This window comes from Excalfactoria chinensis, chromosome 7 (assembly GCF_039878825.1).
Source record: "Excalfactoria chinensis isolate bCotChi1 chromosome 7, bCotChi1.hap2, whole genome shotgun sequence".
In the NCBI taxonomy this organism is placed as follows: Eukaryota; Metazoa; Chordata; class Aves; order Galliformes; family Phasianidae; genus Excalfactoria; species Excalfactoria chinensis.
In genome coordinates this window covers 7,757,282-7,780,994 of record NC_092831.1, presented here as the reverse complement: position 1 = coordinate 7,780,994, position 23,713 = coordinate 7,757,282, and the positions used below count along the sequence as shown (strand labels likewise).

General features: G+C 48.7%; 1 protein-coding gene and 1 long non-coding RNA gene across 3 annotated transcripts; one reads left to right on the top strand and one right to left on the bottom strand.

The window, feature by feature from the left end:
- Positions 1–4,223: 4,223 nt before the first annotated feature.
- On the top strand, positions 4,224–6,408 carry C1QL2 (complement C1q like 2). Of its 2 annotated transcripts, none has more exons than XM_072342042.1 (3): positions 4,224–4,308; positions 4,745–5,506; positions 5,656–6,408. In XM_072342042.1, exons 1-3 carry the CDS (start codon positions 4,297–4,299, stop codon positions 5,833–5,835), a joined length of 954 nt encoding a protein of 317 aa, XP_072198143.1. In that variant the 5' UTR covers positions 4,224–4,296; the 3' UTR covers positions 5,836–6,408. The 2 variants fall into 2 exon arrangements, with proteins under 2 accessions (XP_072198143.1, XP_072198144.1); XM_072342043.1 differs by lacking the exon at positions 4,224–4,308 and adding an exon at positions 4,423–4,511.
- Positions 6,409–6,435: 27 nt separating this feature from the next.
- LOC140254900 (uncharacterized) lies at positions 6,436–10,217 on the bottom strand. Its single transcript, XR_011904336.1, has 3 exons — positions 10,170–10,217; positions 8,616–8,887; positions 6,436–6,559 (listed from the first exon to the last, which is right to left on the bottom strand). It is a non-coding gene; the product is annotated as an uncharacterized lncRNA (long non-coding RNA).
- Between the last annotated feature and the right edge of the window lie 13,496 nt (positions 10,218–23,713).

Below are 23,713 nucleotides of genomic sequence, written 5' to 3'. Positions count from 1 at the left end.
TCAGCCACAGCATGCTCACAAGTCTCAGCAGGCCCCGGACCAACCACATAACTTGGGCACTTTTGGTTCAGAGAAGCACATTAACTCACCCCAGGCTTATCTTCCACACCATACAGGGCACGGAGGATGCTTGCTAATGTTGGAGCAAGGTGACCAGCAGCTCCTTCTGTCATTGCCTCTCCTTCCTCGCCTCCATGGTCTGCAATTGGCTCCATTTGCTCGATGAGAGATGGCTGGAGGTGAGCACTTTAGGAGGGCTCTCCTCCTCCTTCCACCTGTTTTTCATTCCTTGACTCACTGGCTTTAAGCTGTAAGCGGTGACGTGACAGCTGAGTCATGGGCGCGCCACCTGGATGCTGTCAGCATCAATCTCTCTTATAAGGATCATAGAGGAGCAAAACAGAAAAGACCATTTGGGCTTCGCATCCATCTTCCTGCCAGTGGGGACGGAGCCCTGCAGTGCAGTCACTGGCTCTGCCCAGCCTTGCCCTCTGAACCCCAAGCACTGCAGCCTCCACTGCTCTCTCTCAGGAAACACACCAGAATCTAATAAACCTCATCGCCAAGGAGATCTCTGCTTTTTCCATGGTTGTGATTTAGTCTACGTTTGGCTTATGTGAACAAAGAACCTCCAGCTGATACCCACACAAGAGATGTGTATTTTTCTTTCCTGGCAAAGGAATTCACTCAAGTGCAAAGCTGGAGCTCAAATGTTCTGTTTGTGTTTTGTGTAACAGTTTTAGGAGTCTCCCTGCCGCATTGTTGTACAGAGCAGATGAAAAAAAAGATGCAGTCCTATGCCCTGGAGAGCTTACACTTCTCATTTAAGCGAGATACAGTGACTGAGAGTGACAAGTAACGAGACGGCAGGACACGAGTCATACGAGGAAGGTCAGAATGCTTCTAAATAAAGCCCATTGTCATGCTTTTAATTTGCGTTCATATCGGATCAATCATCATTGATGACTACATATGTTGGGATAATTTTACTATGCTTTAATCAAACCTTCTTTAAGTCTCACGGAGCCACCTTTATCAACCTTTCTCTTGGGTTAACCTGGCTTTTTCAAACATATCCGCCTCTGTTAGCCTGCTTATTGATGGCTGAGCATCCCAAAGGCACGTGCTTGGCTTTGGCTCTCTGACCCTCACATCTCCCTCTTTATGCTACCTGATTAACAGAGGGATGCATTTAATTTTTGAGGGATGTATGGGAAAAGTTGATGGTGGTTGCAGAACGCGATGCCGCAGATGTCCGCTCAATGCCATCTGTCACACCTGCGGATTTGGCTATTATTCCTTCCTAATTTTATTCTTGTCTTTGTCTTGAGGGGATGAATTCTCTCTGGTACCTGACTGCAGGTTTAGTTGACTCCCAGAGGGAAGCCCAAATGCGCTTCAGAAGTATTTATAATGTCTGTCTTTCATCCTGGTTAAACCAGCTGCCCTTGCACATCAAATCCCCGCAGCAATTTTTCCCTTCACAGAATAGAAATAATTAGCCTAATGGTTGGGTGTGGAAACGTTGCTAAATGAAGACAAGGGACATGCATAACGGGGCTGATTTTAGCTCTCTGACCTTCCATCCTTCCCATTCCCTCTTCAGAAGTCACAGAGGCTCGAGGCACTGCAGAGGGCTCACGAGATGAACGGTGATGCTCAGCAGGAGGCTGTGCCAAGGGTTTGGTCTCATCCACCTGCACACTGACCAAATGTGTATGTGTTACATTCAGAAGGCACGGGGAGGATCTCTGCCTCCTGCTAGATCTCCAAATTCCCTGATATCCAACTGCCTGTTAAAATGTCAGTCTTCACCGCTTGGAGTTAATCTGATGTTTACCAGAAATGTGCTTTCATCATTTGTATGTTGTACGGAAGGCCCCAGCTCAATTACAGAAACAGATGCTTGGTTGTATCGCCAGTGCGGAGTTATCCCAGCAGTCACACTGGAAAAGCGTTAGTTATCCAAGGAGACAAATTGAACAAGACAAATCTAGGGCCAACCTGCTTCTCCTCAAGCAGTTTGTAAGAGCACACTGAGAAGCAGAGGGTTGGGGAAGGAGGGCTGAATTTGCCCTCACTCTGAGTCTGTTTTGGGCATGGGAGCTCCCTTAAGGGTTCCTTCACATTCAGTGGCATTCAGTTCAGCACCGTGCTGCTGCCAGAAACCCCAGGGTGGGTCAAAACCAAGAGAGTGATGTTTGTGGGGATGGCAGCAGGTGATAAATAAACTTATGCATGTTATCAAGTAGAAGCAATTAGTATCTTCGTGTTCTATACGCTGCGAATGGAAATCATATCACACACACACCCTGAATCTAGTTCTAGTGAGATCTAAGCACTTTAGCATCAGGAGTGCATATGTTATGTGTTACCAGAGTTTCAGTTTATTCAGTCGGTGATAAAAACCGTCATGTGATATGAGAAAGGGGAAGAATGAAGCACTTCAGGGGGTCAGAGGGCAACGTCACCCAAAACTTTCATCAATCGTGGCCGCAGAAAGCCACACAAAGCCACACAAAGCCAGCTGCTGTGGGAAGGACATGGACCCAGTGAAGCAGCAGTTCCAGGTGGAAAACTGGATCTCCACATCACAGTGCTTTTACCCCTGATAAGTCACAGTGTAGGACTGGTGGTAGCAACCACCTCACCACCACAGGGCTACCTTGGTGACACCTGCTGCATTAGGGCTGAAACAGATCCTTCCAGAGACAATGCTGAAGTCACTCTTTACCTTAAAGCAATCTGACGGAGGGATTAATGAGGCGCTCAGTCCTTCTCACTGCATTACAGAGCAGTGATTAAATTATTCCTAAACAAAACTGCTGGAATCGGACACTTCAGCGCCGATATCTTCATAATCTCCTCTGCCTGCTTGTTTGAGTGCTTAACTTCCCTTATTAAGAACTGTTCTGCTGGAAGTTGGAGCACATTTCTGCTTCCGCCTGTGCTGATCTGCGAGCAAAGCAGACGCTGCTCTACAAATTACTGCGGCTTTGCAGAAGGACCTGCGAGCTCTGCTTGGGATAAAGTTCCCAGCTCCGGCCACCTCATTAGAGGAGGGAGCCGATGGAAACAGGGAAGTTGCACCAGAGCCCAAATGATACGGGAACTTAATTATTCAGAAAAAGGTTTAGCAAAGTGACGGTGTGGCGGCTGCCTTTGGAAAACAGGAGATTAGAGATGTTGGTGAGGGCTGCAGAGCGCAGTGGGGGGGGGGGGACAGAGAGGGCTCATGTACACAGGGAGAGCAGAGCTAGTGACAAATTCCTGAACAAAAGGAAAATTAGCAGATGCGTCAGTAGGGATGATCAACAAAGCAGTGTGATTTGTTGGAGGATGTATTTGTATTGAATGCCATTAATATATGGAAAATTAGACTAAGGCTGAAACAGAAACACTGATCAGAAGTCACGTTACGAGGCTTTGGACAAGTGTGGGGGCTGATAATAACACAGTAGGATGCAACTGTTAATTCAGAAGAGAGGAAGAGGATTTACAGCTTTGTCACAACTTTGCCTCTTGAAACACTCAGCGACATTGTGCTGAGTAATAGACACCCTTACTCCAGCATAAAGACTACCAGTACGACACCCGGGGAAAGGCTTTGCATTTGTGGGCTTAATTCCCCTTCCAGCTTTACATATATAGACATGGAAGATTCAGACAGTTCTGGAGGGCCCGGGCTTAATCCTAACCCCAGAAGCAGTGCAGCGAAACCTGAGTGACTCCAGGATAACACCGGGGCGAGTGAGAGATGCCATCCTCAGCTTAATGCCTGCTGGGAGAGCCCTACTGTCCCCTCCTTAACTCCAAGGAGAGCCCACAGAAGGGTCCCAGGGCTGTGTTCAGCCGTGCAGTACCCATTCTGAACTCCCCCCTCTCCCACCCAAGTGCAGTGGTCTCACTGGACCTCACACGGTCCCCATGCCCCCACCTTGGCCCCGATGCTGGGGGGCAGATCCCAGGAGGAACGCAACGCTGGGAGAGTTCCCACTGCACTACCACCACTTAATCAGAAAATCAAAGGCAACGAATTACAATTTATGGGACGGGAGGTGGGAAAAAAAACACAAAAATCTCACGAGCGCTTGGTTTGGTGCCAACACACAGAGGGAAACCCACACAACGTGAATCCCGAGGAAGGTATTTCCTCGCAGCGCCGCTCTCCCACCAGGCAGCCGGCAGGTGGGGGGGTGCTGAGCTGGAAGGGGCGTGCGGTGCCGCTGCGCTGCTCTCCGCGCGGCTCTGCGCGGCCGCGGCCGGACGGGAGGAGCAGCGGGAGCCGAGGGGACGATGTCACCGCGCGTAAGACGGCCGCTCGTTGGCTGCGCCTGAGAATCCCCGAATCGCACCGCGAGGGGCGGGCGGGACGGGACGGACGAGAGAGGGATCCGGGGGGTAGCAGGGGGGCACCGGGGAGCGTCCCGCCGCCCCTCCCCTGCCTCTGCCCGCCCCACGCGGGGGCAGCTGACCGCACGCGGCCCCGGCGAGTGGCGCTGGCCCCGCAGGTGGGTCAGCTCCGCTCCCCCCGCACGTCGGGGCGGCGACGAGGGGCGGCCGTTCCGCGACGCCCCCGCTCCGGCCCTGCCCCGCCGGGCGCCCCGGGCTCTGCGCCCCCTCGGAAGGAACGGAGCGGAGCGGAGCGGGGCGGCGGCTCTCGGCATGGCGGGGCGAGCGGGCTGAGCGGGGAGGCGCCGGCGGCGGGGGGCTCACCGCCTTCTCTCGCCGTCCCCCCCCGCAGGGAGCGGCCGGCCCCCGCGCCACCATTACCTCGCACGGAGGCAAGGAGGACCTGCTAGCTCTCGCCGCCCGGCTCTGGCAGCGGAGGAGGCGGCTGCTGGCCGCCGCCGGGCTCGCCCTGGCCATGGCCGTCGCTCTGCTCGTCGCCGTGCCCCTGCTGCTGCTGCAGGCGCCCGCCGAGAGCGGTGCCCACTACGAGATGATGGGCACCTGCCGCATGATCTGCGACCCCTACAGCGGCGCCCGCCCGCCCGGCCCCGGCAGCACCGCCGCCGTGGAGGCCCTGCAGGACCTGGGGGCAAACCCCCCGCCGCCCTTCGCGCAGGGACCCAAGGGGGAGCCGGGCCGGCCGGGCAAGCCGGGACCCCGCGGCCCCCCCGGAGAGCCGGGCCCGCCGGGCCCTCGGGGGCCGCCGGGGGAGCGGGGGGACGCGGGGAAGCCGGGGCTGCCCGGGCTGCCGCTGGCGGGGACGGGCGGCGGCGGCAGCGGCGGAGGGGCGGCGGCAGGCGGCGAGGCGGCGGGCGGGCTGAGCGCTGCCTTCGGGGGGCCGCGCATCGCCTTCTATGTGGGGCTGAAGAGTCCCCACGAGGGCTACGAGGTTCTCAAGTTCGACGACGTGGTGACCAACCTGGGCAATCACTACGAGCCGACCAGCGGCAAGTTCACCTGCCAGGTGCGCGGCATTTACTTCTTCACCTACCATATCCTCATGCGGGGCGGCGACGGCACCAGCATGTGGGCCGACCTCTGCAAGAACGGGCAGGTGGGTGCTCGCGTCCCGGCCCCGCCGCGCTCCCACCGAGCGGCCCCCGCCGTCGGGGCCGGCGCGCATCGACGACCGCGATGGGGGGAAAGGGGAAGCGGGCGGGGAGCGGTGGGGGCACGGATGGGGCTGACAGAGCTGTGCCGCAGGTGCGAGCCAGCGCCATCGCGCAGGACGCCGACCAGAACTACGACTACGCCAGCAACAGCGTGGTGCTGCACCTGGATTCCGGTGACGAGGTGTACGTCAAGCTGGACGGAGGCAAGGCGCACGGGGGCAACAACAATAAGTACAGCACTTTCTCTGGCTTTCTTTTATACCCCGATTAAAGCGCGGTGAGCGACGTGGCGCAGCCGACCCCGCGCATCCGCTCTGACCCCCGTTGTGCCGCGGTTCCCTGCTGCTCTCCGCGGGTCACTTCAGCTTCGTTATCGGTTTCTGTGTTTTTCTTTCTAATTTTCCCGTGGAAACAAAATACACGTGAACAACGCGACCCCTCCCTGGCCACCCCCTTCCCCTGACCCCCCGTCCCCATGTCAGTGTTCTGTGTCACACCAGGAACCCGCAGCCAGAAACCCAAGCGGTTCCTACACTGTATCAGAGATTCAGAGTTCAGCCTGTGCCATACACAGCATTTGAACTGCTCGATTATTTTTTTTGTCAATGAAGATTAATTACAATGATGAATTTTCAGATGGATTATTCATGATGTGGCATTGGACCATGTTTTTTTTCCTCTGCTACTTCATTCGTATGGGGTCAAATGTAAACTTTTCTGTGCAATGCGATGCTCGTGTGAATGATGATGTCACTAACGTCAAACCCGTTCCTGTCTGCGAAAGAACTCAAGTCGTTGACCACACTCACCGAAATATCACATTAAATTATGTTTTTAGACAATGGCTTCTCGCTCTGTGTCTCTTCTGGTGCTGCAGAGGAGCCCTGTGCTGGTGGCAGGGGGTGGGAGATGCTACTTCAGCCCTTTAGGTTTGCAGTGATGTTAAAAGTTCGGATGGGACACCTTGTCTAGGTCACAATTGTGGCCCAAGAGGTCTGGGAAGAAAAGGAGAAAGAGGAAAAAGCCCTTTACCTTTATGTAATTTTGTAAAGAAGGCACAGCATCAGTAAGGGGTGGAGGTGGGTGTACAGAGTGGATCTCCTGAACATTCACAGGGGCAGAGCCTGACCCAGAGGTGCTGAGGAACACAAAAATCACTTTGCTGGCAGTGAGGGAAAGCTGTGATCCAGCACTGTGTCAGACAGTGTGTGTGTGGGGGGGAGAGGTGAGCCCCTGCAGCTCAGTGCAAATGTGAGGCTGAGCCACACTGGCAGTCAGGTCCAGGATGGGGACAAGAGAAGCTAAATGGGACCCAACTCACACCGCTTACATTGGTGAATCCTGGGCACAGCATGTTGTTGTAAAGGTGTGTGATGGTGTGCATAGCCCTGGGCTCTTCCTTGAGCAATGGGTGAACTGCCCTGCTGATTGAGTAAAATAGGATCTCTTAACTGCAAGGGAGTTAAATGAGTTACAGAAGCTGACTCCCTGTTTGCTCTCACTTCCACTAACTGTACTATCCCTGTCCAGACTCACATCTGAGATGGGCTCACTCCAGCCCCACACCGGGCAGTCCAGCAATGGCTGTGCTCTCACAGTCCCCTGTCAGCCCTTGGTGGGATGTGTCCCCTTGTTGGCTGCACAGAGGGCCACAGCATGCCCTGTTCCAGGAGGGAGGAGGCAGTTCCTGCCTTCATCCCATCCTCCAGCCTCCCCTGACCAAGGGGAGCAGAGTTCATAACCGGGTACACACATCTGACAATTATCAATCTCCAACGCCTTGTCGATTTGTACCATTTAGAATATGATTAAAAGCAGCGTCTCAGACCCAAATGAAGTATAATTGCTATGGATCCCCGATTCCCTCCGGATCTGTAATCCTTTTTGACTATTCCTCCCCCTCTTCCTCCCGACGAAATGGAGCTTAGACACAAAGCCCTCGGTTTAAATTTCAAAAAATTAAAATTGACATGCAGCAGCATTAGCGGGAGCCAGGAGGAATTCTAAGGAGGTGCCCGGGCTCCGCTTTATCCTTTGCATTAAGAAGCAATTTGTACTTCTAACAAAGACCCGACTGTTCCCCCTTGGCAAAAGGGCAACGAAGATGCCTTGCAAGGGAATTGCTGTTCACAATACTTAAACAAATTTGAATCTTAGATTTTTAAATCTGTATTCCCCGGTGAAGCCCGCTCCTTGCAATTCTAATGCGGGGCCGGTGGTGTGTGCCTGCCAAGGTGTCAGCAGCTAAGCAGATGATGGATTGATGAGGCAATGGGAAGACACAGGCTTGTGGTGGCGGTTTGCCCCGACAGTGATCTATGTATCTGCACATTATCAATGTCATGAGGAGCCTCGAACCACCCTCGCTAAGATGTCTCATTTTCCACTTATCTCTTATGTACTAATTATCGGGCTGGATTATTCCCTGGGATAGAAACAAAAAAAAAAAGAAATGCTCCTTGCCACTCCACTGACAGTTTACACAATCGATGGAAGGATCGTCTCCTGGCTGCTCGTGTGTTTTCCCACTCCTCTCCTCCTGGCAGAGCTCTGCAATGGCTCTGGGGGGTGTGGGGGCTGTTCCCATCACAGCTGTTGGGACAGAGTTCTCCTAGTGGCACCTCGGGGTGCAGGTTGTGGTTTTTTTTCCAGCTTCATCCATAGAATTATAGGATCGTTGTGGCTGGAAAAGACCTGCAAGATCACCTGGTTCAATCCCAACCCATCCCCACCATACCCATTAGCCACGTCCCTCAGTGCCACATCTCCATGGTTCTTGGACACCTCCAGGGACAGTGGCTCCCCCATCTCCCTGGGCAGCTGTGCCAGCGCCTCAACACTCCTTCTGAGAAGGATTTTTTCTTAATATCCTACCTCAACCCCACAAGCATAACATGGGGTCCTTGCCTCTCATTTTGTAACCAGCTGTGTACTCAAAATAATGATAAAAGCAGTTCAGATAATAATAAAAAAGTAGGTATTTGTGCTCTCATAGCAAGGCATTGCAGCAACAAATCCTGGATCTTTGTGCCCCTGGTGGGAATCCCTTACCCTGCGCTGTGGAAGGGAAGGTTTCCACAGGTTCCTCCTCAATCCTCCTCTTGCAGTGTGGAGCAGGAGAGCCCCTGACCTGGCTCTTCTTCCCTTCCATTTGCTGGCGCTGTTTTTTGTGCCTTGTGGCTTTATGCACGTGCACTGAGCCACACGTTGCTCTCAGGCTTCCCACTGTTGGAACTCACCGTGGCCATTTTTCTCAGAGATTTAATGCTTGCTCATCTCCTTGCTTGTCTCCTTCAGGGCTCCCAGTGCCAGATGAGCTCAATCTGTAAGCACACAAAGCAGGGAGGCTGGGTTTGTTGAGCCTTCACATGGCCTCTTTCTTTTCACACATTAACAAAGTCTGTGTAGGACTAATACAATAAGTCATGTAAATCTATTTATTATGTTCCTATTAAATACCTTTTTTTCCCCAACTAAAACATGGCATTTTTTCCCCTTGCTTTTATTGGATTGGACTCTGGGAAGAATTCCAGCTAAGATCCCATGTCTCGGTATTATCTCTGGGATAAAGGAGCCTGTCAGAATGAAATAAAGACTAAATGCATCTTCACTGACTTTGAGGCTCCAAAGAGTTTGGTCCTTTTTGCTGTACAGAGATGGGGAAGATTGATGATGGGAGACAAATGGCAGCCGCGTGGGCACTGGCACAGTGGTGAGAGCCTCCTCTGGGGCTGTTCCATGTCTGAGCTCCAAGCTGAGCAGCTTGATGGCAAGCTACAGCTAACGTGCCAACAGGGCCTGCTTCTCTCAACCAGATCTGTTTCTGTAGGCCAGGTCTATGCTGATTCAAATACGTGCTCCTTGGTCACCTCTTGGTTTTCCCTGGAAGTCACCACACTCCACCCAGAGAGCATCATGAACCAGAGGAACTGATAGAAGGCCCTATCCTGATCCTCTTGGGCAGCTTGTTTGTCACAGGCCATCAAAGCATTATGAGGAGGCCAGCAGAGGGCAATGCTGGTTGTCTGCAAACACCCTGTGTGATTTGGTAACCTAGACTTGAATATCTATTGCAATGCCCCATCCAGAGTACTGTGTCCTGGACTGGGGCTCCCAGCATAGGAGGGATGAGGGGCTGTTGGAGAAGGTCCACAAAGATGATCAAAGGGCTGGAGCACCTCTTCTATAAAGAGAGGTCCAGGGAGGTGGGCTTGTATAGCTTGGATAGGGGAAAGCTCCATGGAGATCTCATTGTGACCTTCTAGTACTTGAGGGGAGCTTACAAACCAGAGAAAAATTCGGTTGTTTTTTTATGATCTCATAGTAATAGGAAAAGGAGGAATGTCTTTAAATTAAGAGGCAGGAGATCTAGGTTAGATGTGGGGAAGAAATTTTTTACTCATAGGGTGGTAAGTCACAAGCACGGGCTGCCCAGGGAGCTGTGGGTGGGTGCCCTGTAGGTGCTCAAGGTTGGGCTGGATGGGGCCCTAGGCAGCCTGAGCTAGTGAGTGACCAGAGGGAACAAAAACTGCAGATAGCCAGCTCTAAATTATTCAATAAAGAGTGACAGTCACAATCTAGTTAAAGAAAGAAATACTTGCTTACCCATCCCAAGGTCCAAGGCTTGCTAAATACCCCAAAAGGAGAGCTCCCCAAATAGAGACACTTTCCTCATGGCAGTCAGCCCTTAAATAAGGCTTAGGGAGGGGTGGAACCTGGTTCCAGCCCTTCTGGCCACACAGGTGTATGCAATTCACCTGTGCTCCCATGGCTGGCTGTGTCCCTTCACCAGGTGTTCAATCATTGGTTCAGGCCCTGACTTAGCAACTCTCATCCAGTGGCAATCAGCCCACAGCACAGGGTTGGACTGAGTGGGCTTTAAGTTCCCTTCCAACCCAATCATCCTGTGTTTCTATGATACTGCGATTCTCTGACTGAATGTTATCCCTCCGAGTTCCAGGTTGAAACTGGAGCTTTTGGTGCTTAAGGAGCTGACCGCTGCAGTGTCCTGTGTAGTGTGGTTCTGGAGGAACTGTGCATTATGTTTGTAGACAAATGCCCATCTTCTTTGAGTTCTTCCAATTATGAGACATCCTGGATTAACCATTACGCTGTGCAGCACAGCTCTGCAGATTCTCTTTGCAGGGGGCTGATGACATATCTCTGTTTCATTTGCTCCTGTTCTGTGCTTTATGGCATTGGCTAGGTCAGAACCAGAAAGGACCTGCCTGATGCCTGCGATCTGCTGCCCTGCTAATGCAGGGTTATTTCCTCCAGTGCACTGTGAGCATGTTGACATGGGAGCATAGCTCGCCTATAGCATTGGCTGTGCTTCTAATGGGGAGGGGGCACATGCAGCATCCTGCCTCCTCTTTTTGCTCACAGCTGCCAAATCATGTCCAGAAAAGCAAATAATAATAATAAAAAAAAATACCGTCTTGAATGCAGCTGAAATGTTTCCTTTTTGGCATTTCTCTTTGTCAACAAATTGCTTGTTGCCTGAGTGTTGGGTTGTGATTGCCATCCCAAAGAGGAGAGAGATCTGCCTCTGAGGAGGGGGGAAGCATGCTTGGGAGGATAACGTGTTTGAAGACGTGAGCTCCCCTCTGAGCAGGCTTCATGAACAACGAGTCTTTGTCCAATCTTAGTTTGAGGATGCAATATTGATGGTATGATAATGCAGAAAATGTTTTAACTCCTTGGGGAGGGAGCTGCTCTTCAGGTATTGTTCCCTCATTACAGATTGTTTCTTCTGAAACGTTGCATTAACGGTGCTGTGCTGCAGCATGCCAATGTGTGAGGTGATGGGGATCAGATCCTTAGTGGGGTTCCCTCTGTTTTGTTTTGGTGTACAGTTGAATTCCTGAAGTTTGCTTCTCATCTCCTGGTACCTTATTTTCCATGCATTCTGCTCCCAGGTACATCAGTCTAACCATTCTCAAGCTGAATTTTGCTCTGTCCTTTAGTAACTGTAGCCACCATACGGTGCAACAGCAGTGTTCCTGTTAGGCAGTATTTGGGGCTGACCATAACGAATCTACCCTTTGGGTTGTGGTAGAAATGGTCCATTTTGTGTCCTTGCCCAGTAAGTATCACTGTGTAAACACTTCACAGGGAAAACACTGTCAGCATCTGTGAGAGGGTCAAGCAGCTCCTTTTGCCTCCAGCAAACCTCCTTCAGAGAGAGGTATCAAATATTTGCAGAGCTCAACCCCTCTGAGTCCCCACTGAGCACTCACTGCAGCCAAGAGCTTGGAGCTGTCGCAGGCTTCAGCATTCCCTTTGAGAAGGCTGAGCATCCTGGAGGAGTGACACTGCTGCACTTTGTCAATTGGATGAAGATGAAACTTGAACTTTATTAAAGCTGAAACACTAATCAAACCAATAAAACCCTTTGTCATTTTTTTCTGGGGAGGGGGTTTGCAATTAATATGCAAAATCTCATAGATTCCAGCAACTCTATAACTCACATTGCACAGTCTTAGTACATTTTGTTAGCGTGCACCATAAAGCCTTCAAAAGACACCACTGTGGTCCCAGTCACTGCTGTACCTTCTCTACCACCACCTCGGCTCTTGGCATGAGATGAGAAGACCATGGAGAAGTGCGTCACTGCTGAGGATACATTTGCACATTGCATTGCTTTGAGGACTAAGGTGGCAGAGAGGAAAGGTACACCAGCTGAGCCTGTAAAAATACTTCAGTTCAAATCTTTTCCAGTATTTTTACCTAAGGTGGCAGTGCTGGGGGGTCATTATAGGGAATAGTCCTCTCTTGGTCTCAGAACACTTGAGAATAAGATTTTGTTGCCATTTGACTCATCTTTTGATCAGTGAGATTCTCCACGTCTGAAGGAGCTGTGGACAGGCTCTCAGGGCTTTAATGGAGCAGGGTCAAGGTTAGGCTTAATCTCTGGATGGGATTTTATGGCAGTAGTGGTTTTTGTTACTCTTCTCAGATCTCATGAAGTTATTTGATTTGGTCTTGGCGTAATCAATAGGCCTTTGTATTGATATACACGCTCCTTGAAGCTGGCAGAGCAAAGCGTGGGATAGATGTGCTTTTACTCCAGCATAGCACAAATCAGATAAATAGCTGCTGAATTAATTTGTGGTTGGTGTTTTCTGGGAACTGCAATTCAAATTGCCTTTTCCTTTTCCCGCTATCACCCTTCCCACTCCCCAAAAAAAGAATGAAAGAAAAAGAGATGGAGAGAGAGGTAAGACTGAAGAAATGGCAAACTAGTGTAAGCCGCATGTCCTGGTCCTTGTGCTTTTCTAGGTGTTCAGTGAAAGAGAGGCTTTGGAATATAAAAGAAAAAGGAGATAATGTGTTTTGGGTCCCCTTGTTTTGCGTTTCCCATACGTGCTCACATGCAGGGATGGTGTTGGGGCAGGTGACAGGGAAAGAGACATGGGGTTGGGGCATGGGAATCTGTGCTCCTGTGTGACGCTGGTTGACAGCCTGGGGCTGGGGCAGTGATGCCATGGGGGCATCACCAATACTCCTGTTAGATGCACAGAATCATAGAATCACAAGTTTGGAAAGGACCTACAAGATCATCTAGTCTAACCACCTTCCCATTAGCACTGGTACCACAAGCTACTAAACCATATCTCATAGTGCTACAGTTCCTATGGGCTAAGGTTGTCTGAAATAGGGAACTGAAAGCAACTTCACCCCAAATAACCACACTGGGGATCTGCATTTTTGGTGCAGTCTCAGACATCCAGGAACAGCTAATGGGTGTGATCTCATGGAGCAGCATTGTTTCAGCAGGTGCTGAAGTGGGCACAGAGATGGTGCATGAGCAGAACCCCACTGACAGCAAAAGTGGTCTGCGTGATGTGTTAGTTAAAATGATTTCAATTCAGACCAACATGAGCCTGTTCCTCATTGCATGGAGCAGGGAGGGAGAGGAAAGGCAAGGATTTGATGCTGTCTTTTTAGTCTTGTGATTCTCTAGTTCTGCTGCAGAGTGGAGAATCACCTGCTGATAGCAATCCTCAGGGTAAAGCTTTTTTTTGCAATATTCCCAGTAGGCTTTTGGCCAGCCAAACTAAAACAGAAAAACACCCACCCCTCTGTTCAGTGTTATCCTTCGTGTTGGGTATCTCAGGTGCAATTTCATCCTTGATCTCACCCCAAAATTAGAAGGATAACAAGCACATCAAGAGTGAAGCGAACCAGCATGATCCGGAGGGATCAGAGCACTGGGGTCTGTGGCCTGCAAGAAACTAGGGCTGAAAGTAGATATTACTGTGTGCAAAGAGTACTGAGGAGCAGGGATGGGGATGGGGGTGCAACAAGCAGTGCCTGCTAATGAGCTCATGCCCTGTGCTTGCATGGTGCTCTGTGCAGGCAGTGACCATGCATGATGGTTTCACGCCGGCTGCTGCTCCAGAGGAAATCCGTGCTGCCTCAGACAGCAGCCTGGGGAGGGATGATGCATGGCCAGCATGAGAACAAATATTGTTGTGTTATCTCCTACCTCTTGTACTACCTGCATCTGAATGTTAATTTTTGCTTGGCTGCGAAATGCAGTGTGGCTCTCCACCGTTGGAGAAGATGGTGAGCTGGTGGGAAAAATTATGCAGAATAAATGGTGCTAAGCAATCTGAATGTTAGAACTGCTAGAACTAAGTCGTAATTAAACTCTTCTGCATAGTTTAAACGAGACAAGCCCATTTTTAAGGATGTTATTTAGTGGTTTGTGTCATCATCTGACTACTGGAGAAAACAAACAAATGTGGGAAGTACTAAAAAATTATATGGGAGAACAGAGAAGCTTCGTGAATTACTCCTCGTCTCAGCCCTGGTGTGGAAGGACGGGGTGGTCAGTTCCTCCAGCATTTGGCAAAGCCTTGGCAGGGTTGGGTGCAATGAGGACTGTTTAGCATTAGCACCTGCTGGGATATTGCAATGGATTATCCTCACCTTGGCCTGAGCCTTGTAGATCTTATGGATGTCCTAGGGCTCAACTCAGGTGCCTCCCTCTGTGACATATTTTGTTCTCAAATTCAACCTCGTGACAACAACAAGGAGAGAAAATTCAGCTGCAATGCTGCAAGCCCTGGGCAAGACTCAAAATGGCTGAACAACTCATGGCAGCCAGCTCCAAACCTCCCTGCCTCCTCCAGCAAGGAGGAAACCAACCCTGTTGATCACCACTCCTGTACCTCTGTGGTGCTTTACTGCACCTGACCTGGGTCATCCTCATCATTTCACCACTTCTTGGGACAATAGCCTTGGACAGGGTCACATTCATTACTTTTAGATCCTTGAAGTTCTGGGCTGGAGGAAAGATCTTCAGAGTTGTGTTGGTAGAGACCTGCAAAACCAGAGCCAGCAAGATGTCCCCTGTTGGAAGGAGTTGAGGAGCAAATTGATGAGAACAGAATCCAGCTGGCAGCCAGCCACTTGACGTGACAATGGTACCCTTGGTGCTGGGAGCATCGTCCTTGCCTGTGGAGACAAGAGGGAAAGAAGCGCTGGCTGCCGGCAGTGGGTTGGAGATGCCGGCTGGAGTTAAGTCTGGCTTAATGGCTCCTGACGGCAGCAGGAGGGAAGCCAGGGGGTGATTTAACTGTGCCCTGGCCATCGCTGTGGTGGCTTCTGTGTGCTTGTGAATGTGCTGTGAGAGACACTCATGTCACAGCTCCCAGTGGGACAATCTGCTGACCACAAGGGACTCCCTACACTGCAGCTTTGCTTCAGTATTTACACATGTGTCTATTCTGCATGAAAAACCTTGATTTTTCCCAGGTATTACAACCAAGGAATGGGTGCTATCAGCTAAACACCATAATGGTATTTCAGTAGTTGTGTGGATTTATTTTCCAGCTTTCTCTGAATAATGGTATGGGGGTGCTGAACTTGAAGTCTGTCCAGAGAGGGAAAGAGGTGAGAGAATCACTCTGTTATTTCCAAAGGCAGGATAAGCAAACAATATAAATATTTATTAAGAAACTTTGTTTATTCCAGGGTTGTCACAAAGAAAGAGACTTAGACTATGGTGTTTGTCCTCTTTGCAATGTTTTATTCCTCACTTGTGATTTTTGATTGCATATTTTATTTCCCCTTTGTGAAGACAGTGGTAACAAGAATAGCTTAAGAAAGGCAAGTGGCACTTACTCGATAGCTGGCCCGGTAGTAATATCATTTCTGCTTTTCGGATCCCTCATCTGTGGTAAAGGCAGCAGCATCCCCCACTCGGGCTGACAGCAGCAGTTTTCTTGCCAGATTTTGCACCCCCACCCTTCCTTCCTTCCTCTCAGGAAAAAAAAGACAGGGAAGTTGTACCTTACAATGAGACCAGTAAACCCACCAGATCCCCATAGAGGAGCAGCTTACTTTGTTCATTCCAGTTTAAAGTTGATTTCAAGCATCGTCAGGAAGAAGAAAAGCCAAGACAGACCCAATAGAGCAGAGCAGAAGGACCCAGGCAGAAGCTCCTGCACCTGGGTTGGTGGTATCCCACCCTGACCACCTCTCCTGACCTCCAGAGGTGTTTTCTCATTATTAAAGATGAAAACGTGGCTAAGCATCCCAGACAGAAGACAAGTGCCATGCATATCCCTGGTATAAATAGTCTGGCTGTGGGTTCTTTTGCCCAAAATGCTGATGGGAGGGAGTTTTTACATTAATTCAACATGTCAGCTTTTCCACGAGCCATCTCTCCAAGCAGGGACCCCAGTGTGCTCAGCTCTGCCTCTGTCAGCAGCACTGTGCTGATGGAACTGATCAAGGGCTGCTTGTGGCTGGTCAGAGGACATAAAGGCTGCGAGCTGTGCTCCTCTGAAGGGTGAATCGGTCCCTTCTGTGGCCCAGGTTGTGGTCTGGCTTGATATTTTTGGAGACAGATGTGTGCTTTATGCACAGAGGCAGCTTTCACCTCTGCCTGGATTAGACCCCAATGAAAATGCTGCTTCATCTATGAAAGTTAGAAGGAAAAACACTGAGAAAGTGGAGAAGTGTGGCCTCTCAACCTCCTTTGGCAAAACTTGTTGGCTTTTCATCAGCTACTGCTCAAAGCAGCAGGAATCTCCTCCCTCCTTATCTATGTGAGCACCTGGACATGCCTGATCGCGTGCAGTGTCGTTGTGTGCAGCTCCCTTGTGCTTCATGGTGTGTTCTAATCACAGAATCATTAAGGTTGGAAAAGACTGCTAAGTTCATCTAGTCCAACCATCCACCTACCACCAACACTGCCACTAAACCACGTCTTTTGGTACCACATTTCTGTTTCCTAAACAGCTCCGGGGACAGTGACTCCACCCCTTTCCTGGGCAGCCTGTACCTGAGCCTGATCACTCTTCTGCAGAAGAAATGCTTCCTAACATCCAAGCTGAACCTCCCCTGGCACAACCTGAGGCCATTACCTCTCATCCTATGGCTGTTACCTGGGAGAAGAGGCCAACTTCCCATCTCACCACAACCTCCTTTCAGAGAGTTGTAGCGAGTGAATAAGATCTTCCCTGAGCCTCTTCTTCTGAAAACTGAACAATCCCAGGTTCAGAAACTTTAGAACATAGATGAGAACTGATCCTGTGCATTTCCAGGGTATCATCCCCAAGGATGCAGCAGCAGAGCTCTACATACATCATCAGCAGGTGGCTGGGTCCTCACAGAGGCAGTGTGAGGATCAGCACCCTGCCAAAATGAGTAAAAGTCCTTCAAAAAGTCCCATTAGTGGGCAGCTTCCTTCTCCTTCCCCTTCTTGGTTTTGGCCAGCTGCAAGAAAGTGGAAGGAGAGGGGAGAAAGCGAGCAAACCAAGGGGAATACCACCGTGCCCAAGGCTTGCCTGCACTTCAAGGGGCTGTTGAGAAAACTGTGTGGAAAGTGGCACTCCTGAAGAAAGGAGTAGAAAAGCAGCTCTTGCCTCTTTGTAAAGCCCCTGATGGTTTTGCTTGTGTCATTCTGGTTGGGGAGAATGTGTGGCAATGAGCTGGGGTCTCCTGGCTTGTGCTGCCAGGCATCTTCTCCAGCTCATCCTTTCAACTTTCATAGGGATGTGCATGTGCCTCCCCCTCCCCCCATACACGTTACACTTTCAGATCAGTTTTAAAAGTAACCTCTTTAATATTGAATTATTCCTGATCTCTATCGTCACTTCTAGCTGATTAGTTTAAGGACTGTGCTTGGTTTGTTTAATAACCTCTTGACACTAAACAAACAGTCTTGAAAAGGGAACAATTTGCAAAACAGAAAGAAAACAAATAACCTGCAAGGGCACTCTCTTCAAAATAGAAAGACTGATTACATTAAAATACCAAAATAATTCCAGACATTAAAAGAAAGCATATAGATATTGGCTTATCTGTATGCAAGGAAGATTTAAAAATACCGCAAAGTTAAAGTTTTCATTAGCAATACAGCGAAATCTCTCAATTGGAATTCCTAGAGCATATTAAATGGTATTTAGTTTCTAACTTGAAGCATCATTTTCTGTTAAATAATTGATCATGGTGCAGAGATTGTGTTTGTGTAGTTTAAGAAAGCGATTAGACCAAAGAACATTTGGTAGGGAAGTTGCATCAGTAAGTCCAGCATTGTTCCCACATGCTGCAGAGGTGCTCCTGTATCAAGGCTAGTCTCTGGTATAGAACAATGAAAGCTGCTGTGGGTCATAAGGAGATCACCTTAAAACCATAAGTGGAGTCTGATGCCTTCAGAGACTTATATTGGCCAGGAATTAAGTGTATGTGAGATAGAGAAGTCCTCACCCCAAAATCACACTGCTTAAGTGAAAGTAACTGAGATATTGATGGATGACCCAACAAGGAGCCCACAGGAAACCTGGCAAGAGCTGTGTGGGATGAGGTTATCTTGGAGGGGAACAAAAGCATCAGGGATTTCACCAGACTCTTAGAATCATAGTATCACAGAATCATTAAAGTTGGCGAAGACCTCTAAGATCCAGTCCAACCCAACCAAATCCCCCCATCCCCACTAACCATGTCCCTCAGTGCCACATCTATATACCTCCAGGTATGGTGACTCCACCACCTCCCTGGGCAGCCCGTGCCAATGCCTTACCACTCTTTTTCCATATATCCAACCTGAGATATCCTCTTGTACTCTCGTGACCCACACATGATCCCCAGTGCTGTTATTCCTCTACATGACATTATTTTACCCACCTGGTGCCTACAGTATGGGAACACAGTGTTGTTACACCTCTCTGTTTCTGCAGTGCAAACAATTCTCTCTTCAGATGTGTGTACCTAAACATGATTAAAAAAGCCGAATGCTTGTTTCAGTCTATCAGATGTGTTTGGATGGGGAAGGCCTTAACCCTCCTTTGTGGCTTTGGCATGGCTGGAGCCATTCTGTTGAGGCTGCATGGAAAGCCATAGTGGAGTTCCCACTTGTCTGAGGTTAAAGCCAAGATTTCTTTTAAGCCTTTCAAGTGCATGTCTCTTTGGAAACTTCAGTTCCAAGGTGAGCAAAGCTTTCTTCTAGGTTGCATAAATACCACCCAGATCTTCAGGGCTTCACTGAACTTTATGAGGTATTTAGACAGATTGAATGGCACAACAGAAAGCCCATAATTTCTAACCATCAAGACTTTGGGTAACACTTCTTCCCGCCCCCTCCCCCCCAAGATTTTAATTTTGATTTGCTTATATTCTTTAATGAGATGCAATTACAGTTTCAGTGTAATAGGTAGGAGGCTTTATATTTGTACTGCTTTGTAGTAAGGACATAATTACTGCATTTATGAATCAAATCCCTTTATGTATCATAAATACTTATTAAAACAGCCACTGGCAATTTTACCTCAACATGTTTCTTCACGAAGTAGGATTTATTGCCTATATAAAAATGCCAGTCTTTCATGGGTCTCTCTCCTTTACAGTTGCTGGGCTTGCAGAATTCCCATGGCTGGTTTGGAGTGGTTCAGGAGGTGAGACATTTTATAATGCAATTAAATAGCAGTGTGTGCATATACAGCTCATGTGCCCTGAAGACACCTTGATGATTACTGTTTGTGCTCCAGTGATACTTATAATCTGCCTTTTGTTCACTATTGTGCGAGATGCCATCTTCATATGAGCCAAGTTTAGGTCTGACTTTGCTGTAACCTCTCCTGTACCATGTCTGCTGTAGCACACACTGTGCACTGAGCTGGGGCAGAATCAGCACAGAGCTGCACTAGTCTTTCAGCTCCCCAGTGTTCTGTATGAAGGTTGGTTTTGTGCAACTGGAGAAAGTCTCTCAGTACATATTTTTGAAAGGCAGGTATTATCCTCCTACTTCTTCTTCCTAACTTTGGAAGGGTTTAGTGTCCTCTCCATCTTTCAGGGGAGTACAAGCCTGACATGGGAGTTAGCACCTCACAGGGTAGAGATGTGGGGAAGATTTGACCATGGGAAGTCATTTGACACTTCAGAGGCTGCTGCCAGAAGACAGGTTTGATCCATGGACTGTGGAGACAGTAGGAAAGGTTGCTTTGATTTATGAAGACAAAGGATCAGAGTCCCAAGCAGTTTAAAAGTGGTTTGGCAAGGCAAAATCCTGCAAGGTATTGCCAAAAAACTTTGCACCAGATTAATCTGACTTCTCTCGCACCTTGGCTTAGCTAACAAACACCTTCAACACAAGTGCAGTAAATATCCTTCCTGGAAATACACTCCATAGAAAGTACTTTATGAGAAGGCTTTGGTGAAATTAGGAAAGTTGGTTCTCAACAGGAGAACAAAATAAGGTCAATAGGGGATCAGTTTATAGATGGACAACTGTAAGGAGCTTTGAAAGGAGAAGTATCAGGCTGGATGGATTTTAATGAAGTTACCTCTCAAAGGTAGATCATAGGGCTGATTTTTTAAAATGCTACTTCCTTAATGGCCCAAAGGACTTCATTTATCCACTTACCAGCACAAGAGCTTCTGGTTCAGCTCCCAAGGGAATGTGAGGATGAGTGCAAGCTCCTCTTGGTTTATGAATGGGGTTTGTACCTCAGACACACACAATAGCAGTAGTTCTGGGGTGTCCCTTTCCATCTCCCACCTATTCTTACCAAGTGCCCTTCATGCTACTTTGTCCTTCACAACAGAGCACATTCCATTTAGAAGAACTGTGTAGGTCCTAGAGTGCCTGCCTACCCTAATTTATCCCATGACTGTTATTCCTTTTTCATCAATAAGGAGTAATGACACAATGAGGCCCAGTAGGTGGATCATTAATTAGGAGAATTTTCACTTTTCAATTAAAAAAAGCAAAACAAATGCCTCCAGGATCCTTTTGCTGCAGTCCCAGGAGAAGGAGAGGCAATCACCCTGCACAGGGAGGGCTACTGGGGGCTTTCATTGAGCAAGGCAAGACACTATCTCCAGGGCTGATTGATTGGCCCAGGAAGCTTGTTTCACCTGTTATCATTTATCTTCAAGACTAATCAGGGGGCAATGAATAAAAAAGAAAAGAGCTAAGCTTGTTAGTAGGAGTAGGCTGATCAACAGATAATTACACAAAGTGAAGCTGTTATGGCAATAAATGTGTTTTAACAAGAAGTGACTTTGTGGTGTGGGAAGCACTGCCGAGTTTAAGCCTCACCACCCCCCAGGAGCAAGGGGGCTGAAGATAGGTTCACCACATAGGGATGCCTTGAAGGTGGCAACTAGGGGTTCTGGGTGCTGCTTCACTGAGGTTGTGTGCTGTCGGTAGGTGGCTGATTCTCAAGTTCTCTGAACCAGGTGGGACTTTTGACTGTGTCTTCTCTATGATATATCTGAGCCAGTGGATGTGGTGGGTGACCAAGTATATACAATGGGGAAAACCTGCCACCTGGGATCTGGCAGGAATGGAGCCAGTTCCCTCAAAGCCTCCTACATGATGGCATTTTGGGATAGCTGTGGGCTCAGCAATGGGGTGGTTGGCTGGAGAGGGGCACAGTAGTTCCCCAGCAGAGCAGGCTGCTCCCTTTCTCTCTCCACAGGGTGGCAATGCCTGCCTTCATCTGCACAGCCCATTCCATCACAGCCAGCAAGCTCCGTGGGGATGTGGGACAATCTGCCAGGACTATGAGATGCCATCACACACATGAGCTTCTGGGATATGTTTAACTGGGCCTTGTGGATGCATGTATGGCTCTACTTTCAGATCCTCTCCTGGAGAAGCTGCCCAGGGACGTATTAGCTACAATAAAAGCAGCTGAATCGCCCTGGCTAGCCAAACAGCAAACATACAAAGGGAAGCACTGAGAAGGCAGGTGCTACAGAGAGAAGCAGCTCCAGGGGAGAATTGAAATGAGTTGTGCTGAAGCAGCTGGGACTGTTTGTTTATTAAAAACACATACACAGATATGCCTGGGAGGATGCTGTGCCCAAGCACAAGCTCGCACCACTCTCACAGCTGAAGGTTAAGCTGTGACACAGCCAAAAGCCTTGCTGAGCTGAGCAGCATCTCTCTGCTGTGCTGATGCAGGGGGGACAAGGTCTGGGGCTGTATCTGCCTCTTGTGAAGGGGTCCCCAAAGATCTCCCTCTGTGCTCCTAAGCACTCAAGATGCACCTCACCAGGGAGCAGAGACAGGCTGCAATATTTAGGCATGCACAGAGCTGAGAAAGCTGCATGCATGATTGCTCTTGGGACTGAAGTCTAAACTTGACCCTCCTCTCTATTTCTCCAATTGTAGGTGAGCCCAGATACATGTCCTCTAACTATGCCATCTATCAGGATTTCTTAATGATGCTTTCCTCTCTGATTTCTGTTTAATTTGCTTCCCCCTTTCCTTCTGAAGATTACTCCCTTTTTACATCCCTCAGAATAAAGAGCGTGTAGTTAGTGGGGAAGAAAAGATTGCCATTGAAGAACTAAGAAAAGCACTGGATTAATTCTCTGCCTGCAGCCAAACTGAGAGTTCATCTCCTAATAGGCCATTTCAAAGCAGTTAGATTTACTCTTTTAGACTAACCATACTGTCTGAACAATATTTTATGCCTGTGCTAAAATATAATAGGCTGGAGAGACAACTCAGATGTCAAGAGTAGATAGCGCTGTCAAAGTAATTTGTCTTGGGTAATAGATAGGCTGACATGACTTTGAAATATTCTGAGAAAGAAATCATGCCACATTTGAATGGCTTGTTTCCTTCCCTTTTAAAAAGCCAAGACTGTATTATTTAAATCGTGTCTATCGCAAAGTCTTTATTTTCTGTGAAATACCCATTGATATTGCTGGTGATCAGGACACGGTACAGTGCTTGATATGGGAATATTAGGTGTCACTGGTGCAGTGCTTGCAGAGCATCCCCAGACCACCCACAGCTTGATGTCTGCTCCTCCTTGCCTCTTCCTGGTGCAAAAAGGTTGTTATAGCTTTCTAAAGCTTATACCTTCTTCCTCCCATAGGTAGTCAGTGAGTAGGTGTATGCTGAAGGGATATGGGAATTGATTTTATGAATGATCTGTTATCCAATTTTGTCACTTATTCCAAAAGTTTTGGTACAAAGACTTAGTTTTCTTTGTTCAGAAAGTACGTATGAGAACTTGGAAAAAATCAGAATAGTCCAAAGAGAATTCATTGTCTTGTATTAGAAGATAAGAGGGAAGTTGGTAGGGTATTATTTCATAGAATACAGAATAGGTAAGATTTATAGTGCTCACTTATTCCATCCACACCATGGTGCTGGATAAAAGAGTGGGTCAGGAAGGAGACAGGTGCCTTTATGTTCCTGTTCAGATGCATTTACACTATGGGGAGAGGAATTTTCCATAGGAAGGTAAATAACCAGCCTTGACATTTAGGGATGAGAGCACTGAAGGCTGGATGAGACTTGTCCTGCTGGGGATGGAGAGAGGGCTGGGAATAAAGTGTGAGTGCCGTGCCGGGAATCTCATGTGTTAGTGGCAGAACTGACACTGATGAGTAAAATGTCCCTTTTCTACTGCTACTCTCCTGCCACTTGCAGCCATTCCTATTCAAGGCATGTTATTATCAAATCTTGCGGGGAGCCCCTCGAGAATTTGCAGTTGATAACTAAAATAAACTCCTTTATGTTCATAATGATAAAACAAAGCATTGAGTCATTTGAGCTGATTTTACCCAAGACATTTCCTGAATTATTGCTCTCTCGCAGCTGTCATGGGCTTGAAGCTTTCAAAAGCCCATTTTGTTTCTGCGCGTAGCTCAAAGGCTGAGGCCGTACC